Source organism: Scophthalmus maximus, chromosome 3 (assembly GCF_022379125.1).
Source record: "Scophthalmus maximus strain ysfricsl-2021 chromosome 3, ASM2237912v1, whole genome shotgun sequence".
Lineage (NCBI taxonomy): Eukaryota > Metazoa > Chordata > Actinopteri > Pleuronectiformes > Scophthalmidae > Scophthalmus > Scophthalmus maximus.
In genome coordinates this window covers 3,802,501-3,823,810 of record NC_061517.1, presented here as the reverse complement: position 1 = coordinate 3,823,810, position 21,310 = coordinate 3,802,501, and the positions used below count along the sequence as shown (strand labels likewise).

General features: G+C 51.7%; 1 protein-coding gene across 3 annotated transcripts in view; it reads right to left on the bottom strand.

The window, feature by feature from the left end:
• Nucleotides 1-21,310, bottom strand: part of plxna2 (plexin A2) — a 173,173-nt gene that overhangs the window by 85,719 nt on the left and 66,144 nt on the right. For all 3 annotated transcript variants that reach the window (XM_035645035.2, XM_035645036.2, XM_047330757.1), the window contains one exon: nt 13,769-13,903. In XM_035645035.2, coding sequence (XP_035500928.2) covers nt 13,769-13,903 — 135 coding nt within the window. The remainder of the gene's footprint in view (nt 1-13,768; nt 13,904-21,310) is intronic.

The window sequence follows — 21,310 nt, the reverse complement described above, 5'->3', positions numbered from 1 at the left end:
CTCCGGGGCTCTCTCCGTGGCCCTTTGTCCTCTTTCTTCTTCCACTTATCTCCCCATCTCTTTTTTGTTTTGTTCTCCCCCCCCCCCGTGAGCCCTCTCTCCCGCGCTCCCGCTCTTTTTGCTGCTCCCAGTCAAGGTGTTCCTCTTTTTGCCCAGTAATTCAATCAGGATGCTAAAAGGAAGAAATGACATCCATGCTGCGCCCCCCCCCCCCCCCCCCCCCCCCCCCCCCCATCCACCCCCCCATCCACCCTCTACCCTGCCTGCTCACTGGCCACTGGTTTAAAGACCCACACTGACATTCAAGCGATGGAAACCGGGAGCTCAGAAACTGCCCGGGACGGTTTGTGAATTGGTACGAGCTCGCGTGCAAGGACGCGGCTATAAAAAGCAACTAAGCGCCACTCCATGATGGAACATCCTGTTTACTTTTAACGCTTTAATTAGATTTAACATTGCTTTTGCAACTCCGCATTTCTTTGGACGTCACCACTTTCGGACACTTTTGTTTTCTTTTGGGTGTAGCTGCTACAATGCACGTCTGTGTTTATTAGTGCCTTTGCATATTACGCACTGTCGCGTGGGCTCAGGTGCGTTCCGCAGAGTACTGCGAGTGGAGCCCCTGGATTGCGGATCCTTTCCGGGGGGCCTTGATGAGGCTCCCTCACGCCACGGTGAATCCGTACGCCCGGCAGCCCGCGTCCACTCAGCCGCCGCCGAAACCGTCGCAACGAACCGAGCGCTCGTTCTAAAGGCGCGGCTCGTCTGAACCGGCGGCCGCGAGTCGAGGCGACTGCGACTCGTGCACTCATCAGCGGTGGGCTAGAGATCTTTGGTCACTTCTGGCGAATCGGCTGAAGTGGTGAGAGAACGGGCGCTCGAGTGTGCTTCACCTTGCGGCGGAGGGAAATTTATGTATATGCACATTAGGGCGAGTTTGTTGAGTGATGCTCGTGGACCACATTGACATCTTCTTACTTAACATCCCTGTCTCTAGACGTCTAGGATCAGTACATGTCTGTGTCAAAGTCACAATGTCTGGCTACATACAGTATCCACCTCGCTCACTCATGTTCCCTTCTGCAGTGCGCATTCAATTGAGCTGTTTTTAACCAATTTTCTTTTCTATCAGTGACCCTTTTTTTTTTTTTTTAATTTTTAACCCACATGTCTGGACTGTGCTCGTCTACGCGACGCTCTCGCTTGTCTGTGACGCTTCCCCGTTACCTGCTCGTCTTTCTTCTGTGTGCCCCGGCCCGACTGTCTGTCTGTCTCTCAGCGGGATCCCAGACTGTCAATGCAGCCGGTAATGAGGTGTATGCTTCAGTCGGCATGTGAGGAGTTAATAAGGAAGCAGCAGAGGCCATCACACATCAACAGGCATGAGTGTGTGCGTGTGCGTGAGTGTGCGTGTGCGTGAGTGTTCGGGCTGGGTGTGAATGCTGGGGAGCCTCCCTGGCACACTTAAGGCTGTCTGTCCTCCAATGGGGGTATTGATTTGGAGGGGGAGGCAGACAGAAATGAATTCTGATCTACAGAGGGACTCCACACTCCATGTCTGAGTGTGGAAGGGGTTATTTTTGTGTGTGTGTAACAGCATCTGTGTGTGTGTGTGTGTGTGTGTGTGTGTGTGTATGTGTGTGTTTGTGCATGTTCGTCTCTTTGTCTCAGTGTCTCTTCCAGTGAACACGATGTACATACAAATGAAGGGTTTGGTTACACCCCACTGCTCTCAGGGCTGCTGCTTGTGCACAGTGCACGTGTGTGTGTGTGTGTGTGTGTGCCCAGATGAATGTTCATTTGTGTACATGAGGAAGAGAGACAGACAGGGAGGAGGGGCATTGATAACTAGGCTCAGGTGGTGAGGGACACTTCTAATCTAATCCCAAACTCAGTGTGAATGCACACACACGTTTTTTAGTTTTTCTTTGTGTGTGTGTGTGTGTGTGTGTGTGTGTGTCTGTTTATGCGCATATGCACATTCGCGCCCTTCATGTTTATTTGTGCATCACGCACACACGGTGCTCCTCCTCCTGAGCTGGACTTCAGCGGCGACATGTTAATGAGAGTTTACAAGTATCAGTGAGGCTGAACGACCTCTTCAGAACCCCATAACTGCGCCTGTGATTTAATCCCATTGGATTCCACGAGGAGTGCGTGGAGACGGAGGCTATATGGGCCAACACGCTCCATGCAGTGGGGCGAAAATTATTAGATTTGACTATAAAGGAGCTCTGTGGGGTGAGAGGGGAGAAAGAAAGCAGTGACTGATCTCCAGTGGTGTGTCTGAAAGTGGCTGGCTGTCTTTGTTTGCAAGAAGAGGAGAAAAAAAAGGAAAAGAAGTCAACATAATGAGCCCAAACTGCCTTTGTGTCTCACTCTCTCCGTCTCTCTCCTCTCTCTCTCTCCACCCTCCGTCTCCCTCTCCCTCTCATCCCTCGACTCTCCGACAGCTGCTTCCGAGGAGCCAAATTAACTGCTCCCCAGTTGCTTTTGGAAAAGTGTGAAAATAATTAAGAGTCTCTGCCTGTGAGGTGTGGCCGCGGCAGGTCTTTGGTTCCCCCGTACCCGCCGCCTCCATTCAGAGGGTACTGTCGCTAGCCATGTTTGTCCACCGCAGGTCTGTTGCGTCAGTTGCCCCCCCCCCGCGCAGCCCCGAACCGTCACTCCGCGGCCCCCATGTGATCCTCCTGGCTCCAAATATCCGCTTTACAAGTCAGCGAGGAGCAGGGTAATATTTCAACAGGCTGCCGTTTGAATCGCGGCCCTTATCTGGCCTGTGCTCCTTCTAATATTTTTCCTCAAATATTGCATTAGGAGATATGTTATCCATCCCTGCACATTAATCTTCATTGAATGTTTGTCTGTAGGAGTGTGTGTGTGTGCGTGTGTGTGTGTGTGTGTTCTAGCACTTCTGGAGACAGTGACAACACGTTTTCTGTAATACTTCCTCTTATGAGAATGTTATCATTCACATAATAATAGAATCAGTATATAGTATCATAATAATAATATCAGAAGGGTAAACACAGGATTTGGGGCGCACGCACACACACATGCACACACACACACACACACACACACACACGTGTAAACGATGTGATCTGTAAATGGTCGGTTTTACCGATTTCTGCGAGTACAAAGATAAATCTTCTGCCCAGCAAGAGTGCAAGGATATCTGACCTATTTCAACATTGTTGTAATACACAGACGCAGAGTTAGACATCCTCCCAAACACACACACACACACCGTGTACAACACTACATCCATCACCGGCGCTCACGCTGACAGCTTTGTCAAAGTGAGCCGCGGGGGAGAGGAGAATGGCATTGTGGGATTGAGTCCTCCCATCGGACGATGCGCTGACAGGAGAGGAGAGGAGGCGAGAGAGGAGGGAAAATCAGGGAATGTGTTGCAAACAGAGCGAGGGGGAGAGTGTGTGTGTGTGTGTGTGTGTAGAAGAAATGATTATGTGCTGCCATGGGTATCCCATCAAAACCAGCAACCTCTGCCGCTGTGGCCCCAGTTACTCCGACTGGCCTCGTGACGGACAGACAAAGAGCATATTGCAGCCCGGGTAGCACGACTGCATCACACAGTAAAACACACACACACACACACACACACACACACACACACACACACACACACACACAAACAAACACAAAGGGAGGAGGGGGGGGGGCCTCCTGAGGATCTGCCAAACTGCAGCAAATCAACCAAAAGGCCCTGGTTAGAACACACACACACACACACACACACATACGGCTACAAATGTACTCGGTGACAAATGCACGTGAGGTGCACTGTGTGCACACATGCTGTCGGTGGAGTGAGCTGTCAGCCCGAGACCTCTGTGCACAAAACACGTTCACCGCAGGGCCGGGGACCGAGTCTGCGGCTCGGCGGCGATGTGCGGGGCTCGGCGTCGGAAAAAAACCTCACCACGCCGCACTTCAACATTTGTGATGGCAGCCCCCGTCTCGGCGGCGTACGAGCAGGAGGCCAACTGACAGATGCGGAGCGCGGCAGAGAGACAGACATTTAACTCTACTCTTCGCCTGGTTCCTGACAAACCCTGTCGCGGTTCCTTCAACCGGCACTCGTGTCTCTGCCTGACACTCTCCAGGCTCTAATTAGGCTTGTAAATAATTATTGCAATTAAAGCCTACAATTAGGAGGAGTGAAGCACAGTCATTACTTTCACAATAAATGTCATGAGCATTCTGCATAGGCACGGGGAGGAAATAGACAAATGCTGCGCCATTAGAGGCAGACAGACAGAGCGAGGGGGGGTTGGAGAGGGGGGGGGGGACATACAGCACTCACAGCTCTTAATTATAGAGCTGATTATTCTGGCAGGATGGCTCTTGGACTGCTCCTTTGGCTCACGTTCACAATGACAATGTGTGCACATGCATGTCATACACACTAGGGCTGCCGGAACGAATGTCGGGAGTCGGATATGCTGTAATTCGAATATTAAAAACAAGTGGGATTGAAATTCGTTTGGGATTACAGAGGAGGATTGATGGCCCAATTACACACAGATGTGTACAACACACACACACACACACACACACACACACACACACACACACACACACACACACACACACACACACACACACACACACACACACACACACACACACACACACACACACACACACACACACGAATAGATGAAGGAAGAAAAAATGAACAGGGATGCTATTCTGAATTTATATATACAACAACAGTAAAACTGCATCAAGTAGATTTGAAATGATCTGAGATTAATAGCGTCGTTTCAAGTTAATGAGAAGCTCAAAACAGGTCCAAGGACAAGTTTTTATAACTCAAGGTGCTTAGAGTTTTGATTTTCTGCCCAAAACTGACCAAAATTAATGTTTACTTCTAAATATCTTTAATTCGTTGCCTTTATATACACACACACACACACACACACACACACACGCACGCACACACACACACACGAGCATTCTGCCATTCAAACATATATTGACCCCTTTTCAAGAAATCCCCATGGTTCAATAGTGTAACAAAGGTGCAGACTGAAAAAAATGTATATATATATATATTTATTTTTGTTCAGCGGCTGTGTTTGTGGGAGCAACGGCCGGCCGGCTGAGGGAAAACTCAGCGAGACTGCGGAGACTGAGGTGTCAGAGAGTCTAAGGATCAGATATCCTTTTTCTCATTATCTCATATTATGTCAGAGGGCCAGTGAGAGAGACGGGGGTGGGGGTGGGGGGGCAGCCGTGAGGTTTAAGCTGGTATTAAAGGATGAGCAGACACACACACACACACACACACACACATCATAAAGCCAGACAAACAAACCCACCACAGGGTTTCTCGACGCGGGCCTCGAAAAAAAGAAAAGATCCATTCACACTGGACTTGACACTATTGAGTCTGTTTGGAAACCGATTCACCTGAAGCAGACGTCAAGCTACGGGGGGGGGGGGGGGGGACTCGTTTACTGACAGCTCCTCCGCAGTCTGCTGACACAGTCCACCGGCCTGGTCGCTGGATTCACAGCTTTACTACGCACTGACCCCTGCGGATGTGGCAGGGGCTCGGGGCTGAAGGTGGGAGGGGGGGGGGACCTGGGTGCGCGGACTTCTATTAATTAACGGCTTGATGGGGGCTGACAGGACGTGTGCTGCTATCAAATAATGAGGTTAGGATTGGCCAATGGTTCCAGGGGCACAAAACGTGATTAACACTAATCCTGGCTTAAGTCAATTAACAACGCCTGCTCGGGGACTCGTGCAAATGAGGCGCCTTTGTTGGGTCGGGCCGGCGCAGGAGCAGCAAACAGAGCTCCACATTCAGACATGTAAAACACATAGGTGAGGGGGGGGGGAGGGGGGGGGGGGGAGACACACACTCATATCAGTCATCGTGAGAAAGAACTAGTCGACCAGCAGTGGTTAAGCAAACGAAGGCTATGAAAACACGATTTAACGGAGGGGCGTCTCGTACTGACCCCCGCTGAGTGACCCCTTCAGTGTGATGAACAGATCCAGTCAACCCCTTGAACTTCCCACAACCCCTGACCTCACCACGCTGAGAGACAGGACACAAACAGATGTATTAAACCAAACACATGGAGCATGTATGTCAACAGACAGACAGACAGACAGACAGACAGACAGGCAGGCAGGCAGGCAGGCAGGCAGGCAGGCAGGCAGGCAGGCAGGCAGGCAGGCAGACAGACAGACAGACAGACAGACAGACAGACAGACAGACAGACAGACAGACAGACGCACACACGCACACACGCACACACGCACACACATATTAACAGCCATGTAGAGATATAACTTGGTTTTTTTTTTCTCTCTCACATTTTTCCATTCAACAGCTGCGATGTCATATGATATGAAACAACGGCAGTGGAAACTAAACCATTACCCGGCAGACAAACTCCTGCTACGGGGGGATGGAACTGGGGTATGTGAAAATTAAATATAAAATGAAAATGACGAAAAATAAGAGAGACAAGTCAAATAAATAAATGCAAAACCTACTAATTTAAAGGTACAAAAAAAACCATACTTTCACAATGAAGGGGAAACTACCACCAAGAAACAGCAACTAGTTTATTTACTTGTCGCTGTTTGTGTACTGTAGCTGCTGAGTGGGTCACGCCTCTGACCCTGGTACAGAAGGTTAGGGATTAGATTCCCAGTTAGGACGTGATAAAAAAAATAACAATAATCCAGTGTGGATTATTGCCCTCCTAGGCAAGGCCCTTAATGCTACCTGCCTCCCTCTGATAGGAGTCAAACATCAACGGTTGTAAGTCACTTTGGACAAACACATCTGCAAAATGAATGTAACCTACTTCATGTGCAGATATTTCCACACAGGCGCGCAAATCTCCAGATTAAGGGAGCTTCACGTGTGGGACAGGGATGAACGAAAAAGCTTAATTGCATCATCAATAAAACTGCATGCGCGTATTGACAGGAGAATTTATCCTAATTTGTCCAGGTGTCAGTATCAAGCCAAGCTGTCGGGGGGGGGGGGGCAGCAGAGAATCTGCGGCCTGAAGTTTCCAGCCGGCGGCCGTGCGATTGATCTGCTGGACCTCGCCCCTACGGCTTCCAAACCGACCACCTACTGCCGCGCTAACGCTCCAGATAAAACACGACCGTTGCTGATCTGTCGAGGCCAGCGTGGCGGGAGGACGTCCTGCAGATGTCCGCCCCCTCGAGTCTCCTCTCATGATCAGCTCTGCGGAACGTGGAAAGGAATCCAGACGCGTTGGCACGAACGCTGCCAGGGACTTTACGGTTGTCGTATTGGACCATATAAAACAAACCTCGTCTGACCCCGGCTGGAGGCCCACGCGAGGTACAATACGTCTTTCTTGTCATTCGCGTCGTGCAGAGCCCCCGCCGCAGATTCAACAAGGGAATTACGGAACACTCAGGATCGTCATCACGGCAGCCGAACGCTTGGCGGCGCTCGGTGCCGTAGCGGTGGGCGGCCCGGGGGTTGTTTCGAGGGACACTGATGGACACATTGGGGAGAGGCCCAGGGATGAAGGGTCAAAGGTCAGACCCTTGGTCGTGTTCGTTCTCGGGCAGCTGCGGGCTCAACCAGACGCAGGCGGGCGGCGTGGGACGGAAAGGCGACAGTTGGTGGCAGCTGCCAGCAAATTGACGAAAAGAAGAAGAAGGGGCACCAGAGGAGGAGATCTTCTGTCCCCCGTGTCTTTTTGACTTTGTTTGCCCTCCATTATCTTGGCCTGAACCTTTGCCAGACGTCTTCCCTCCCCACCGGATTACTGTTCCTCCTCTGCTAGATAAGGAAGTAGGCCTCTTCCGGTGAACTCTGAAATATGAATAGGGCTCTTTGAAAAGAGACCGTCTCGGGGAAGAGATGCGAGAGCATCCCTGGACGAGTGGCCTGGACGTGGGCCAGTCCAATCTTCTCGTCGCGGAGGGTGTAAAGAGTAAAACAAACGGCTGGTTTTCCTTTTTTTCTTAGTCTCCCAGAGCCGCGACGCCTACGGTGCACAGTGGACGCGCTGGCTATGAGCCACCGCGCGCTTCCATGCCCATTAACTTGTGAAATCGGCGTGTCATACACACCGGAGTCCTGCATAGCGACGAGCCAGTAGCATGTCTGCTAATCTGAGCCGGGGACAAGGTGTGAATGAATCCCATTTCCTCTCGTCTTGATAAGCACTGAACCCATTTCCTCCCAATCTAACCACACCAGCCAAACAAAAGGGTCGTGGGGTCCGGGGGGATAAGTGGGAAGGGGAACCAGAAAGGGTGGCGGGTGCTTGGCGGGGGGGGGGCAGGTTGAGTAGAGGCCTCGTACCAAAAGAAAGAAGAAGAAAGAATTCATGCATGGATTTCAAATTTCACAGCTGAGCACCTGGGAGAAATTGCCAGATTGGGGAAAAAAAGGGAGGTCTTCTTTTCTTTTGTGATAATCGGCGAGCTGTAATGTTGCCGTTCCATACATGGAGCCGGCTGAGGGAGGGAGGGAGGGAGGGAGGGAGGGATGATGGCGTCTGAGGATTGGAGGGCGAGGCGGTTTAGTGTTTGCTAAAGAGGCAAAAGAGTGTTGGAGAGTGACGGCAGCACACGGACGGCTGAGCACCTCCATAGGGGGGAAGGAGGAGGACGGTGTGTCTGTCCACGACGGACGGGTCCGTTTCACCAACCGGCTCCGTGTCACACTCGTCCTCATAGAGAGCTCGGAATCAGAGGGCCACACCGTCTCGCCGGGAAAAACACCGTTAGATCTGTTAATGTACTCGTTTGTCCCACAGCCATAAACCATGGAGCTCCATTACAAAGTCGACAGCTCTTTCTTTTCTCGTGGTTTATGTCCGACATGATAAAAAAAAACCGTCACCACTTTTATTGTGTGTGTTTTCACAAACCTTCCCAGGCAGAACTAAGGCCCCCCCCCACCACCGCCGCCACAGGTATCACTTCAAAAAACCCTTTCAGATGTTAAATCTTGATTGTTCGCCATGAATAATACATCAGAGCCCGGGCTCCGGCGAACTGGCCACTGACCAAAGCAGCCGACATCATGCGGACAGCGATTTTTTTCTCTCTCTCTCTCTCAGCCGTGTGCGGTGAGCGCGATGCCCAACTGCCGGGTGCCAGCGGCCATTACAGCACAGCACACCAACAAAAGCGAATGAAAAGGGCATCATGGGAAAAAACAAAAGACCTCCAAAAGACCCCAATCGCGTCATTTCGCCGGTTGCGGCCAAAGAGCGCGGCCTCAACCAGAGCTCCAAACGAGGGAAAAACAGAGAGAGGAAGGAGAGAGAGTGGAGGATGTGTCAGCAGCAGCAGGAAGCAGCCCGGCCGAAGCTCCTGAAACGGCGGCGACCTTTCCTCCTCTCCATCACTGCGCTTGCCGCCGGCCCTTTGCTACCAAGCCAAGTACCACAAATGGCTGTATGATCGGTCTAATCTTAGAAGACTCGCACAGCAACATGACTCAAACATGTGATCTGGCGGAAATCCATACAATGGATGAGCACAATCGCAGCATGTACCGCACAAGGGCGGTTGGAAGACACAGAAATCCTGGGAAAATCCGAAGATAATGCAGCAAACATGTTTACGGAGGCTGTTGTGTTCCCCCCCCCCCCGAGACAGGCGCAATAATGGATATACGCAGATGTCTGAAGATAAATCTCGAGATGAAAACCTGCTGTTATGTATTTCAGGACTGTCGGTAATGATACAACACCCCTACAGGAAGGAAGGCACACACGCACACGCGCACGCGCACACGCACACACACGCACACACGGACGCACGCACGCACACACACACCGCTCCTGGAGAAAAGAGAGAGAGCGAGTCAGTGAGCCAGGTCTTTTCATCAGTTCCAGTGCACTGCCTCGCATTGGGCCAATTTCACCACATCATTAATATGGTGGATGCTATTGTCATTACATCTACAAAACAAAAGCACAGTTTAAACATGGCAGCGCCGCGGGTCGAATATGAAACAGCGAGCTGTTAAATATGTTTGGGGGGGGGGGGGGGGGGGGGGGGGGGCTGATGGCGTGGGAGTGTGAGAGAGCAAAGCAATGAGAGAGAGAAAGAGAGAGGGAGGGAGGGAAGTTCTTTCTAATGCTGAGAGATAACTCGAGGAAGAGGAGAGTGGATGAGTTGAGAGAGATCTATACATATGCAATAGGTGTAATCTATACATGTGCGGGTGAGAGAGGGAGAAAAAGAAAGAAGGGGCTGGATGAAAAGCCTCTGAAAAGCCTGGTGCAGATTCCATTTGAATACTGATTGGTGGGATGCTGCTGCTCGCATGTCTCTGTAATTATAGTGGGTTATTTGTGTGTGTGTGTGTGTGCGAACGACACGTGATTGCGAGAGCCAGTGCATTATGTCGGTACCTAATGCAAATGAAAACTGAGGGAGAATGTGTGTGTGTGTGTGTGTGTGTGTGTTTGTGTCCGTGGGCGCCTGTCTGCCATGTTTGTATTTAAAAAAGGGCTTCGCACATCCCACGAGTCTCGGGCCGCGCCGCAACGCGCGCAGACAGGTGTGAGGGCCGGGGGGAGCACGAGCCCAGATTCCGGAGCATGACCTCGCTGAGCAAATAGTACCCTCTCCCAATCCCCGTCTCCCGCTCCCTCTGTGTGTCATTCAGTGTCTGTCGCTTCCTCGCTGCTCGCTGCATCCTCTCTTTCCCCACTGTGCCAAACACAGAGGCCCTCTTTGTTATTCAGAGTAGGAAATGCAACCGGAGCCAAATCTGCCCCGGTTTTTCTGTTTGATATCATCCCTCCCCTTTTGTTCTCGCCAGCTCCCATCATGCATCGTGTGCACCTCGGGGGGGGAGAAGACGAGCGAAGCCTTCAGACAAGGACGGGTGATGTCCCGGGATGTCTGCGACTTCCAAGTGTAGCTCGAGGTGACATTTAGGTTTAACAACGAGATGAAGGTCAAACAGATGTTTTGCCTGAAACGGGGGGGCCGGCGGGGAGGAGGCTGTGATGCTTACAGTGCAGAGTAGATTACTGAAAAATGCAGCGTGGTTCCCATTAATACAACGTTTTGGAATTCGTCCCCACGCGTAGAGAAGCGGGGTTCCATCACAGAGAATACACTCAACACGACTCACATTGGGATGTGCACTTCCGTCTCCCGACGTATAAAATGAATGACACCGGAGCAGATCCAGGCTTTGAGGTTGGGAAAACATCACAGATCGAATTCCAGAATCACAAGTACATAGTTTCAGTTGAATGAGTGTGTGTGTGTGTGTGTGTGTGTGTGTGTGTGTGTGTGTGTGTGTGGCCACGCTGAATCCCAATCCAGTGCTGTTGTCAGGTGCGACTATCAGTCTAACTATAGTTGTATCCTTGAACATGCAGGGCAACATCCCCAGAGCAGTTGAGAGCGATTCAGTATGTGTGTGTGTGTGTGTGTGTGTGTGTCTGCTTCGATCCTCCCCGACCCCCCCATGGAGAGGAGACAGAGGAGTCGAAACGCTGAGTGCTAATAATATTCACCGACATCACTTCTCGTTCACATGACGAGCGGCGGCTACGAGCTCGACATCAAACGCTCGTTTCATCCACAGAATGAGAGTGGGGATAAAGGACTCAGTAAATACTGGAAACAGACTTTAGACTCGTCGGCGTAAACTCCTTCCTAACTCGTCTTTACCTCGTGGTGAAAATTCGTGCCGGGGGCCTCGCAGCCCACTCGTCATCTCACCGTCAGACACACGTGTGCGCACGGGGTGACTGTGCATGAACTTTGGGATCGGAACTGTTACCCCGGACTTATCCGTACAAACGCAATCACATGCTAGTCGTACAATTTAAAATATTCCGATATACAGTACTCCGATACTCCGGAGAAATGCCGGGTCAGGCGTCTGGGAGCACGCGGAACAAATGTACCGATCCGATGCCGCGTCTGAAAAGTAGTTTAACCGCAATTTTCTTTTACCAGAATTCACTTCTCGGCTTCTCCACTGCCACTGGTTTTTAGAGCGGCGGAGAAGGAGAAGTAATAACCCGTAGTGTAGTGTTTGCCGGAGTTAGCGAAAATGTCATTAATATTTCACACTGTAAAGTCGTCAACGGGTATTTCATACTGTCACTGAGAAAGATACAGAGTCAATCTGAACTGTGGCTGCATGTTAACAGCTTTTTAAAGGAATTGTTATTTATTCATAGATGTATTAAGTTTGGAAGTCGCTGTTGCTCTTTTTTATACCGTTACTGTTCCGCTTACAAATTTAAAGCTCTTTTATTTTGAAAAGCTGTGGCCACACTTTGAAGGCGATTTAAAGCACGGGACTGTTGTTTAATTACTAGATTTATTCATTGGTGTTGTTTTTCAGAACTGTCAAACTAGCTCAAGAAAAGAAGTTCTATATAAGTGTAGCTGTTAAAATATGTTAAGTATAAGCTGTTATTCTTTTTAAACGTACCGGTATCGGATTGGTACTCTGTATCTGCCGATCCTCGAAGTTCAGGTATCGGAATCGGCATCGGGAAGGGGGGAAATCGTTTGGTAAAATCTCTAATACTTCATGAATGTTGATAAAATGACAGGGTCGAGATTTCAAATAACAATAATTTGGTCCAGATATATGCGGCAGAATCAGCAGTGCTTTTGGTCGAAGTACGGAGCCATTACCGCTGATCGCATTAGACCTTGTCATATTTTTACTCTCACAGCAGGCGACGGTCTGACGGAAACTTTTTTTCTCCTTCCTCTTTGCAAATTGAATAAACGAATCGCACACGCAGCCCAACGTCACGCGTTAGCCACAGTCGCTGAAGAGATTATTATTTATTTTTTTTAAAAAGCCACTGCAGAGTGAGATGTTTGCTCTTCTCCCGGCAATGGACGCTATTGTCCAAACAGCTCCCTCCGCACGCCACATCCGCCCAGCGCGGCTTCCCGACCCGAGCGCTCTCCGGCCGAGCCCGGTTGTCGAGCGTGTTGAAGGCAGAGATAAGGAGAGAGGAACGGCAATCTGTCACCTGGCGCCGACAGCCTCGCACGTCGCCCGTCTCCCGGGGTTGCCGCGCTGCCACGTCCTTCCTCCCCTCTCACCCACTCGCCCCCTTCTCTCTCGCCGTGTCCCCTTCCGCCCTCGTCTGCCCCCCACCCCCTCCTCCTGCCTACTTAGTATGTCGCTTGCGTCGATGGCTCATCGTCCCCGTCCCATCCGCCCCCGCGATGCCGTGTCACTTCATTAGAAACGTAAGGAACGGATGACCTTGCGCTCTGTCGCTCTTCTCCTGTTAGTGTCTCTCTTTGCTCTTACCAAGTCATACACTCCCTCCCTCTTCCCCCTCATCCCTCTTCCTCCCGTCCCCTGCCTCGGCCGGCCGGCCGACCGACCGACCGACCGACCAACCAGTCGAGAAGTGCCCTTCATCTCTCTCATTTGTGCCTCGTCTTCTCCTCGACTCTCCACTTCTTTCCTCCTCCCTGCCCTCATTGTTCTTCTTCATTATCAAACGCTGTCACAACGACCCCTGCTGTGCCACCTGGGTTATTTATAGCGAACAGAGGGTGACGGTGCCGGTGATGTTGAGAGGTGGGCCATCTCGGGCCCTGCTGGAACACACACACACACACACACACACTTGCGCTGACATTAAACATATGCACACACACACACACACACACACACACACACACACACACGAACAGTCACGCTCACGAGGGCACTCGTGCGTTTAGCGATCGCAGCTGCCTCTCCGCCACCCACCTGTCTCTCAGACATGACGTAGAGGTAGTTGCGGTCGAGGGAGAAGGCCATGTCTCGCAGGACGGGACTGCCGTCCTTGATGACCGATATCGTCTCGTACTGGACGCCGCCGTGCGGAGGCCCGTCGACGCGAATCTGCGGGAAAAAGCACAGGACACAGACGGGTCAATGGTTGCTATTTATATCGGTGTGACAGCGGGAGTAGAGAAACAGACGGAGCATGATTGACAGGGATGACAGGCACGGGGTCAGATGATATTTGCAAAATGAATTATCATTGTCGTTTGGCTACTTGGAGATACGGGTAAAGCTGAGATACCACACGAGGGCTGTCTGAAGACTGAAGTGAAGAACAGCAGACTTCACTTTCAAGCACTTTCTATTAATTACACAAGAATGTGTGCCGCTCATTGTATTATTAATATATGGTTTGACGCAAATGTCAACCCTCTGTGCTCCCACTGCAGGATGAGGTTACAACAACTGTTGGGAATTATTCGCGGATATTGCTGGACCTCTGTGAAACCGGCGTGAGAGATGCCTCCGTGATGTCACATGTCACGAGACCCTCCTCCACCCAGAGAAAGCTGATGGCTCTATCATCTGTCCGTTCACCGCCCGCCCGCCTTCGCTCCCCGCCCAAACATTCATCCATCTCTTCAGACGGTGACAGCATCAAAGAGCAGCCAGACTCTCTATAAAACATCAGAGAGGAAAGTCAAGGTCACATGTCTGTCAAGCAAAGATGTACTGGACGCGTGGGAGGGTGCGTGGGACACACACACACACACACACACAAAGGCACCCAAACACAGGCCTTTGTGTATGCACGTGTGAATGTGTGTCAAACTGCTGGATGGTCACGTACTAGAAATGTGGTGCAGGTTCACACGAGGGCCCCCTCTGCTTCGCCTTCAAAGCGCGAGGCGTTAGCCCGAGTGCACGGCAGCAGACAGCGCGCGGCTCAAAAGTGGTTGAGCTCTCCGCGGCTGACCTACGTCCGACCTTGGCAGGGCCAGTCCAAACACTGTCAAAGGGGGACATATGTGAAAACCATATGCAGGAGGAGGAGAAAGGGCAGGATGTGGGGCCTGTGCCAGTCTTCATCTGGTTTCTGACACGGCAGTGTGGAGGGAGACCTCAGCAAATATGCTCGTCGGTGCGCGGCCCGGCCAGACCGGCGTTTGTTCTGTTCTCTACTGTGTGTGTGTGTGTGTGTGTGCCTGCGCGTGCACATATGCATGCGTATGCGCCCCCGTAGGAGCAGCCTGTCATGCTGTGATATGTGTCCTAGCAGTCTGCCACTAGGGATCACAAGATAACCCGACCTTCCCCCTGCAAGCCTGCAGTTCATCTGAATCAGATCGCTATCACACCGCTGTCCAGGGGCCTCTCACTTCACACACACACACACACACACACACACACACACACACACACACACACACACACACACACACACACACACACACACACACACACACACACACACACACACACACACACACACACACACACACACACACACACACACACACACACAGTTGTCTTATAAAAGCCTCTACAGTAAAGGCAGGAGTGCACTGTGACCAAATTTGCCGAGGCCTTTTTCGATAACATATGCAACGAAAATGACACGACGCGACGAACGCGAAGAAGCGGAATTCTCGTCTTGAGCTGAATTATTTGAACTCGAGCGAAGCTTACGGCTCGCATCCAGAAAACGGCGCCTCGCATACACATACGCAGCGGCGCCCGCACCATCCCACCGCGTCCACACGCAAACAGTCCCAGTCGCTTCTCGCGTTCCGAAGCTGTTTTTCCCACACGTACAGTGGCTCTCGATCTCGCAAAGCGTGTCACAGTCACACAAATGCGGACGCAACCACACACGCACACGCCCACATCGCAGTGAGGAAGCACAGAAATGTGTGCGCGTGTGTGTGTGTGTGTGTGTGTGTTTGAGGTTGGTTGGTTGGTTCACTTCTGGGTGGGCGAATGAGACACACAAAAAAAAAGAAACGGAAGAAAGAGAAAACTCAAGGAAATGGAGAAAGCAGCACTTAATGGACCAAAAATAATCTGTCAAAAACTCTTGTCTTTTCATCTCACTCCCACTCCGCCAGCCCACACTATCCAGCACCTTGGTAAATGACTGTCAGGTCCAAAACATCCATTTTCCTCAGCATCGCTTTACTCCAACCTCTCGCCTTCTCTCTCTCTCTCTCTCTCTCTCTCAGGTACTTAAACCTCTCCTCTCTCCCTGCCCTGTGTGACCCTGCATTATTTATCAGGCTGTTAACAGGTTGGATTCGTACCCTCAAGCCCCCGCGACAACATCACTACCCCTCTATTTCAGGAGGACCCATCCATCCCCTGGTGCCCCAGAGATCTGTCCTTGCTTTGGCCCTGGTCTAACATTATCCGCCTCCGCCTCCTCCTCCTCCTCCCTTTTCAACACCAAAACCATTAGCTAACCTGTTTCTACCACCGCCGTCGGGGAGCCGCATTTGAGAAAAGGCGAGGAGTGATGGGGGGTGGGGGGGGGCCGGAGAAGGGGGAGGATGGATGGAGCGTTGAAAAACATTCTACATGCTCCCCCCCGGGGGCAGCGTGGACTGTGTCAGTTGATATTGGTGAAAAGAAACATCAGTCAAACCTTGAATACCCCGAAAAAATACTCAGGCTACATCCACACGACAACGTTTTCATCTCAGAACTAACGCGATCTCCGTCGTTTCCATGCCAACATCTTGGGAAAAAGTTACATCATGTGACCATCCACGTGAGCAGGATGCGGGTTTGTCTACTCGCCGGTAGGTTGCCTAGTTACAGAAAATACCAACAACGAGAAACTAGTCACAGCAGGGATTTCGTTCCTTGGAGCGGCGACGAGGTGGAACTGTTGCTGACGGTGAGCGTCAATGTTTTGCCAAGGTCGTGCTGGGCGAGAACCAGGAATCGGGAGGCGAATGCCGGTCACCGCGTCATCGTTTCTGTCCCCGTCGACACAAAGAACCGTCCCTGGAGTTTTCAAAGTACAACGGGTCCGAAGGTCGCCGGGAAACTCCGGAGTAGTGTGGCCGGCGGGCGTAAACGTAGCAGCAGTGGTGCGTTTAAATAATAAAAAAAAAGAAGTAGTAATGTGGATGTCGCCTCAGGGGCTGAGATTCAGATTCACTGACAGCATTGTCCTACTCATAATACTCACATTACGCATACAACCTCCTTCATTTACAAACAGATCCACAGAAAAAAAACGCAGTGCAACCATTGTGAACAGCGCCCGGAGAACAGAAGGGGACAGACACCGAGTGGGCGGACGTAAGAATGGAAATCCTGGAGCACATCGTGGACGGTTGCCATGTTTCAAAACCTCGTCCACCAATTTGAAGTAATTTGGCGGAGCACATTTTATTGCAGTGCAACAGTGGGACTGAGACTCACGCTACTTCCACTTCTCCTCCACACTCCGTAGAAAGACATCGCTGATCACCGCCTCCATCAGGTGACATATTAACTATGCATAAGTGACTCACACAGCCCCGCTTCAAAATCCCCGAACTGTCCCTTTAAGATCCAGTTCACTTGTCTCGTTACTTTTCAAATTCAAAACACCTTCCCCCCCGCCTGAGAAATTCATCGCAGTCCTTCATGTGAACAATGCACGGAATACTGAACTCTTATGAGAAAAAGGAGGAAGTTCCCAAGCTGCCACATCCTGCAAATAGAAATGGATGAAAAAAAAAAAAGAAACTTCTGTTTCCATGTAGAAACTTTGTGTCACAGCACCTCGTCGGGTGTAAGCCGGCGGGGGGGGGGGTTTAGCCAGCAGGGAAGCCATGGCAGTGGCATCAGAGGCCTCCCCTTGACAGACAAGGGCCTGTGCCAGCGGGGGGGGGGGGGCTTTTGATCAGACCATGTAAGCACCCTGGAAAAAAGCAAAAAAAAAAGCTTTGAAGATTGACCAAACTCCCGATTCAAATTGCCCCTCTCCCTCGCTCGTTCGCTCGCTGGTTTTGAACGCGTTTCGCGTTGAAGCAATTTGCTGAGTGAAAAGCGCCGCATAAAACCAGGGGTAAAAGTGCATAAAATACGTTTTTCTGTGCATTGTGGATGCTGCTGCTCGGAGATAGAAGGGAGAAGAGGCTGAAACGAGCAGTTCAGCCATAGTCAGACGCCGTTATGCAACACACACCGATCAGCCACAACGTAATCTGATCGTATTAGTGTTCCCACATTGTATAATCCTACATTGTAGGAGAAGCAACTGGGAAATAATAAAACGCCAGCATTTTAAATTCAGTTTCAAAAGGAAAACAACCGTACACGAACACGTTTTACAAGAAAAACACTGCGAGGGATGATTTGCTGATTGCACCGATTCGGCCTCTGAGTGTTTGTTCGACATCGGCCACTCAATTTTTTGAAAGAATGTTTTCACCGTTAATGGCCACAGCTGCTAACTATTACCTGAGAGCTGCTTTCTTTTCAGATTCGGGGGGAGAAAAATGAAGCTATTTTCAACCATTTGCCTGGAGGGAGGTTCGTGTTTCTGACACAGCACGCACATGTAGTGTACAGGTGGCTGCCAACACACACACGCCTACGTCCGAGGGCCAACATGAGCGCTGGATTCAATTCTACCACTCACCACCACTTTCTCAGAACACGCTGACCCCGTCACCAGGCGACGAGGCGCCGCCGGCTGGAGGGGGGGGGGGGGGGGGGGGGTCATGCCGATTCCGACGGTGGCCATGATAAACCGTCATCCAATCAAACCCAATTCATCTGATGGGACCAATCGCGACCTCAGCTAATGGGTCAGCCTTGGATTTGATGTCGGGAGATTGCGGATTGGTCGGTACCTCGGCGGCCGGATGACAGGTGACGGATTGACGAGGGCGTTTTCAATAGCCGGAGGAGCCCGTCGGGAGGCCGCCGTGACTGGAAAGCTTCTTGTAATGGGTGGGGGGGGGGGGGGTGGAGGTGGACATGGGTGGTCTCACTACACTGGTTGTACATTGCAACATCTCTAGATACACTATTTAGTAATTTAACACCTCCGAAACTGAGCCTTCACTGGTGTGTGTGGTCCCTATGCTGAGGGAATACTCCTACTGGGCCCCACTGGTGAGTTCACACCAAACAGAAAGCACGTTTATCGCGACGGCGGACGGGAATAGCACGACATTGCGTCGCGAAAAAAGCCAATTAGTGTCGAGATTCCCCCGTCTGCGTCGGAAAGAGAGAGCGCGGGCTCACATCTGTGAGTTGCGTTTCCCGCGTTATCCCGGCCAAAGTCGCGCGAGCCTGCGCTGGATTCAAACGCGGCGCCTTCTTTGAGCTTGACCACGAGCCTCCGAGTGTTTGCGGAAATGACAGTCTTTGTGCCGCGTTGTGGCGCGGTGTGAGTGTGAGTTAGTAAGTCATGAGCGCGTGGCAGAGGGAGAGGAAGGGCGGCACAGGGGGTGTGGCCTGCGCCTGACAGACCCACTGTCCACCCCCCCCCCCCCCCCCCCCCCCGGAGTTGGACGCACAATGGGCCGGCAGCCCGCGGCGAAGTCAGCCGAGGGGGTGGGCGTGGACTGGTGGGGCGAGTCACTCCGGGGGACTTCATCGGCAAAACATATACAGCAAGACATATGTGTATATATGAACCACACTGTACACACACACCTGCTGCAGGGGACGTAAACAAGCTTTTTCTCACTCTCACACACACGAGTGCAGATACCAATCAGCCGGCTGTATGCGACAGCTGGCAGAACACGGTGTACCAACCGGGGCTCACTATCTCTATCTGTGTCTCGGAAACCCCGTTTGAAATGTGGCAGGCTGCTATTGTATTTCTCTTACTTCAGGTGGAATGGGTGCAGGCTATTTGGCAGCCGATGTGTGTGTGTGTGTGTGTGTGTGTGTGTGTGCGTACGTCTCTCTCTCCCTCTCCCACATTCTCTCTCCACGCACCGGGAGAAAACACGGAGCCTCTCTCCGCCTCGATAATGCATCTAATCCATCACCGGTGTCAGGCTGAAGAATTCTGGTGTCAGTAGCGAGAGAGGCGTGTAGAAATGTGCTGGGTATGCTCGTGCGTGCGTGCATGTGTGTGTGTGTGTGCGACGGCTCCCACCAGCTCGGCACGCCGTCTCCTTTTGTTCCCGCTCCTGTTGTACAATATAAGCCCCCATAAAGCGCATGTTAGCCTGCTCGCCCATATGCGCTGCGTGTCACTTCCCATCGGACGGACCGAGAGGGCTGGAGGAGTCTCTCTGAGATGATGGAGGGGAGCAACATGAGGGGAGACAGGGGGGGGGGTAAGCAAGGAGAAGAAAAAGGGCTGGAGGAGCAGGAGAGAGGGGGCTGATGGGAGAAGCAGACGCCGGGCATCAAGAGCAGGACCGCTCCCCTCACATGTGTAATTCTCTCCCCGACCTGCTCATGTGGTGGCACTAATGTACATCTGCTGAAAAAGCGACCCGGGCCCCAGTCAATACACGAGGGCCGATTACTTCATATTTTTGGCCGGGCACCATGAAGCCCATCGATTTGTCTCTCCCTGCTGTTAACCCCTCTCCCCCGGTCGACCAACCTTCCTCATCTGCTTGGACAGGAGCGCGAGGGGGAGAACCGCGTCGGACAAATCGCTCAAATGACCTGGTTCTTTATTTTTTATTTTACTATTATTATCATCATCATCGTCCGTCGGCGGATATCGGCGCGTTTGATTCCCACTGGGACTTAACAACCGATCCCAACAACCGCCGTGACCATAACAGCTCCAGCCCCAGACTCACTGAGCGCTGTGATATTTCCATCTCGCTCGGCCGCATAACTCACAACCCCGAACGCAATTATATCAGCACTTTTCCCATGTTTGCCCCCCCCCCCCCCCCCCCCCCCCCCCCCCCCCCCCCAGCCCCCCCACCCCAGAGTCCAAATAGAAACCAGAGACCGCGGATTGCATTCGGGGTCTGCGGTGGGATGAGATCAGGCCTCAACTCTAATCAGGCCCGAGACACACACACATTAAGCACAGCGAGCACAATTGCGAGGCCTATATTTAGCTCCACGCTGAGCCGGGGGAACAGCGGCCAGCGTGCCGCCGATGGACGCCGGCCAACGGGGGCTCGGAGAAGGAAGAAGCAAGAACGGGATGTGGGATGCGGTGATGAGGGATTTTCTGCTTAGCCTCTGGAACCAGTGGTGTTCACCAGTACGGAGAAGCCACGGGCTCTTTTTCTTTTCCTTTCTTTTTTTTTGGCGTTTAACTCAACCCGACGCTTGAATGTTGAGAGAAAAATGATTTGTATACACAAGGCACACGGCACGACGCCACGATAAGACGGGCGAGGAGGATTAAACACAACGCGGAGGAGAGGGAAGTCTCGAAGAAGAGCGGGAAGGAAAATTGGCAGAGTGCAAAAGGCGGAGGTGAGAGAAAAAAAGAAAGGAGCCGCGGCGACTCCCGAAAGAGCAGCGTTCACACTCCGACCCCCGGTGATGACAACTACTCAGTCCTGTTGTGGTTCCGATTCGCAG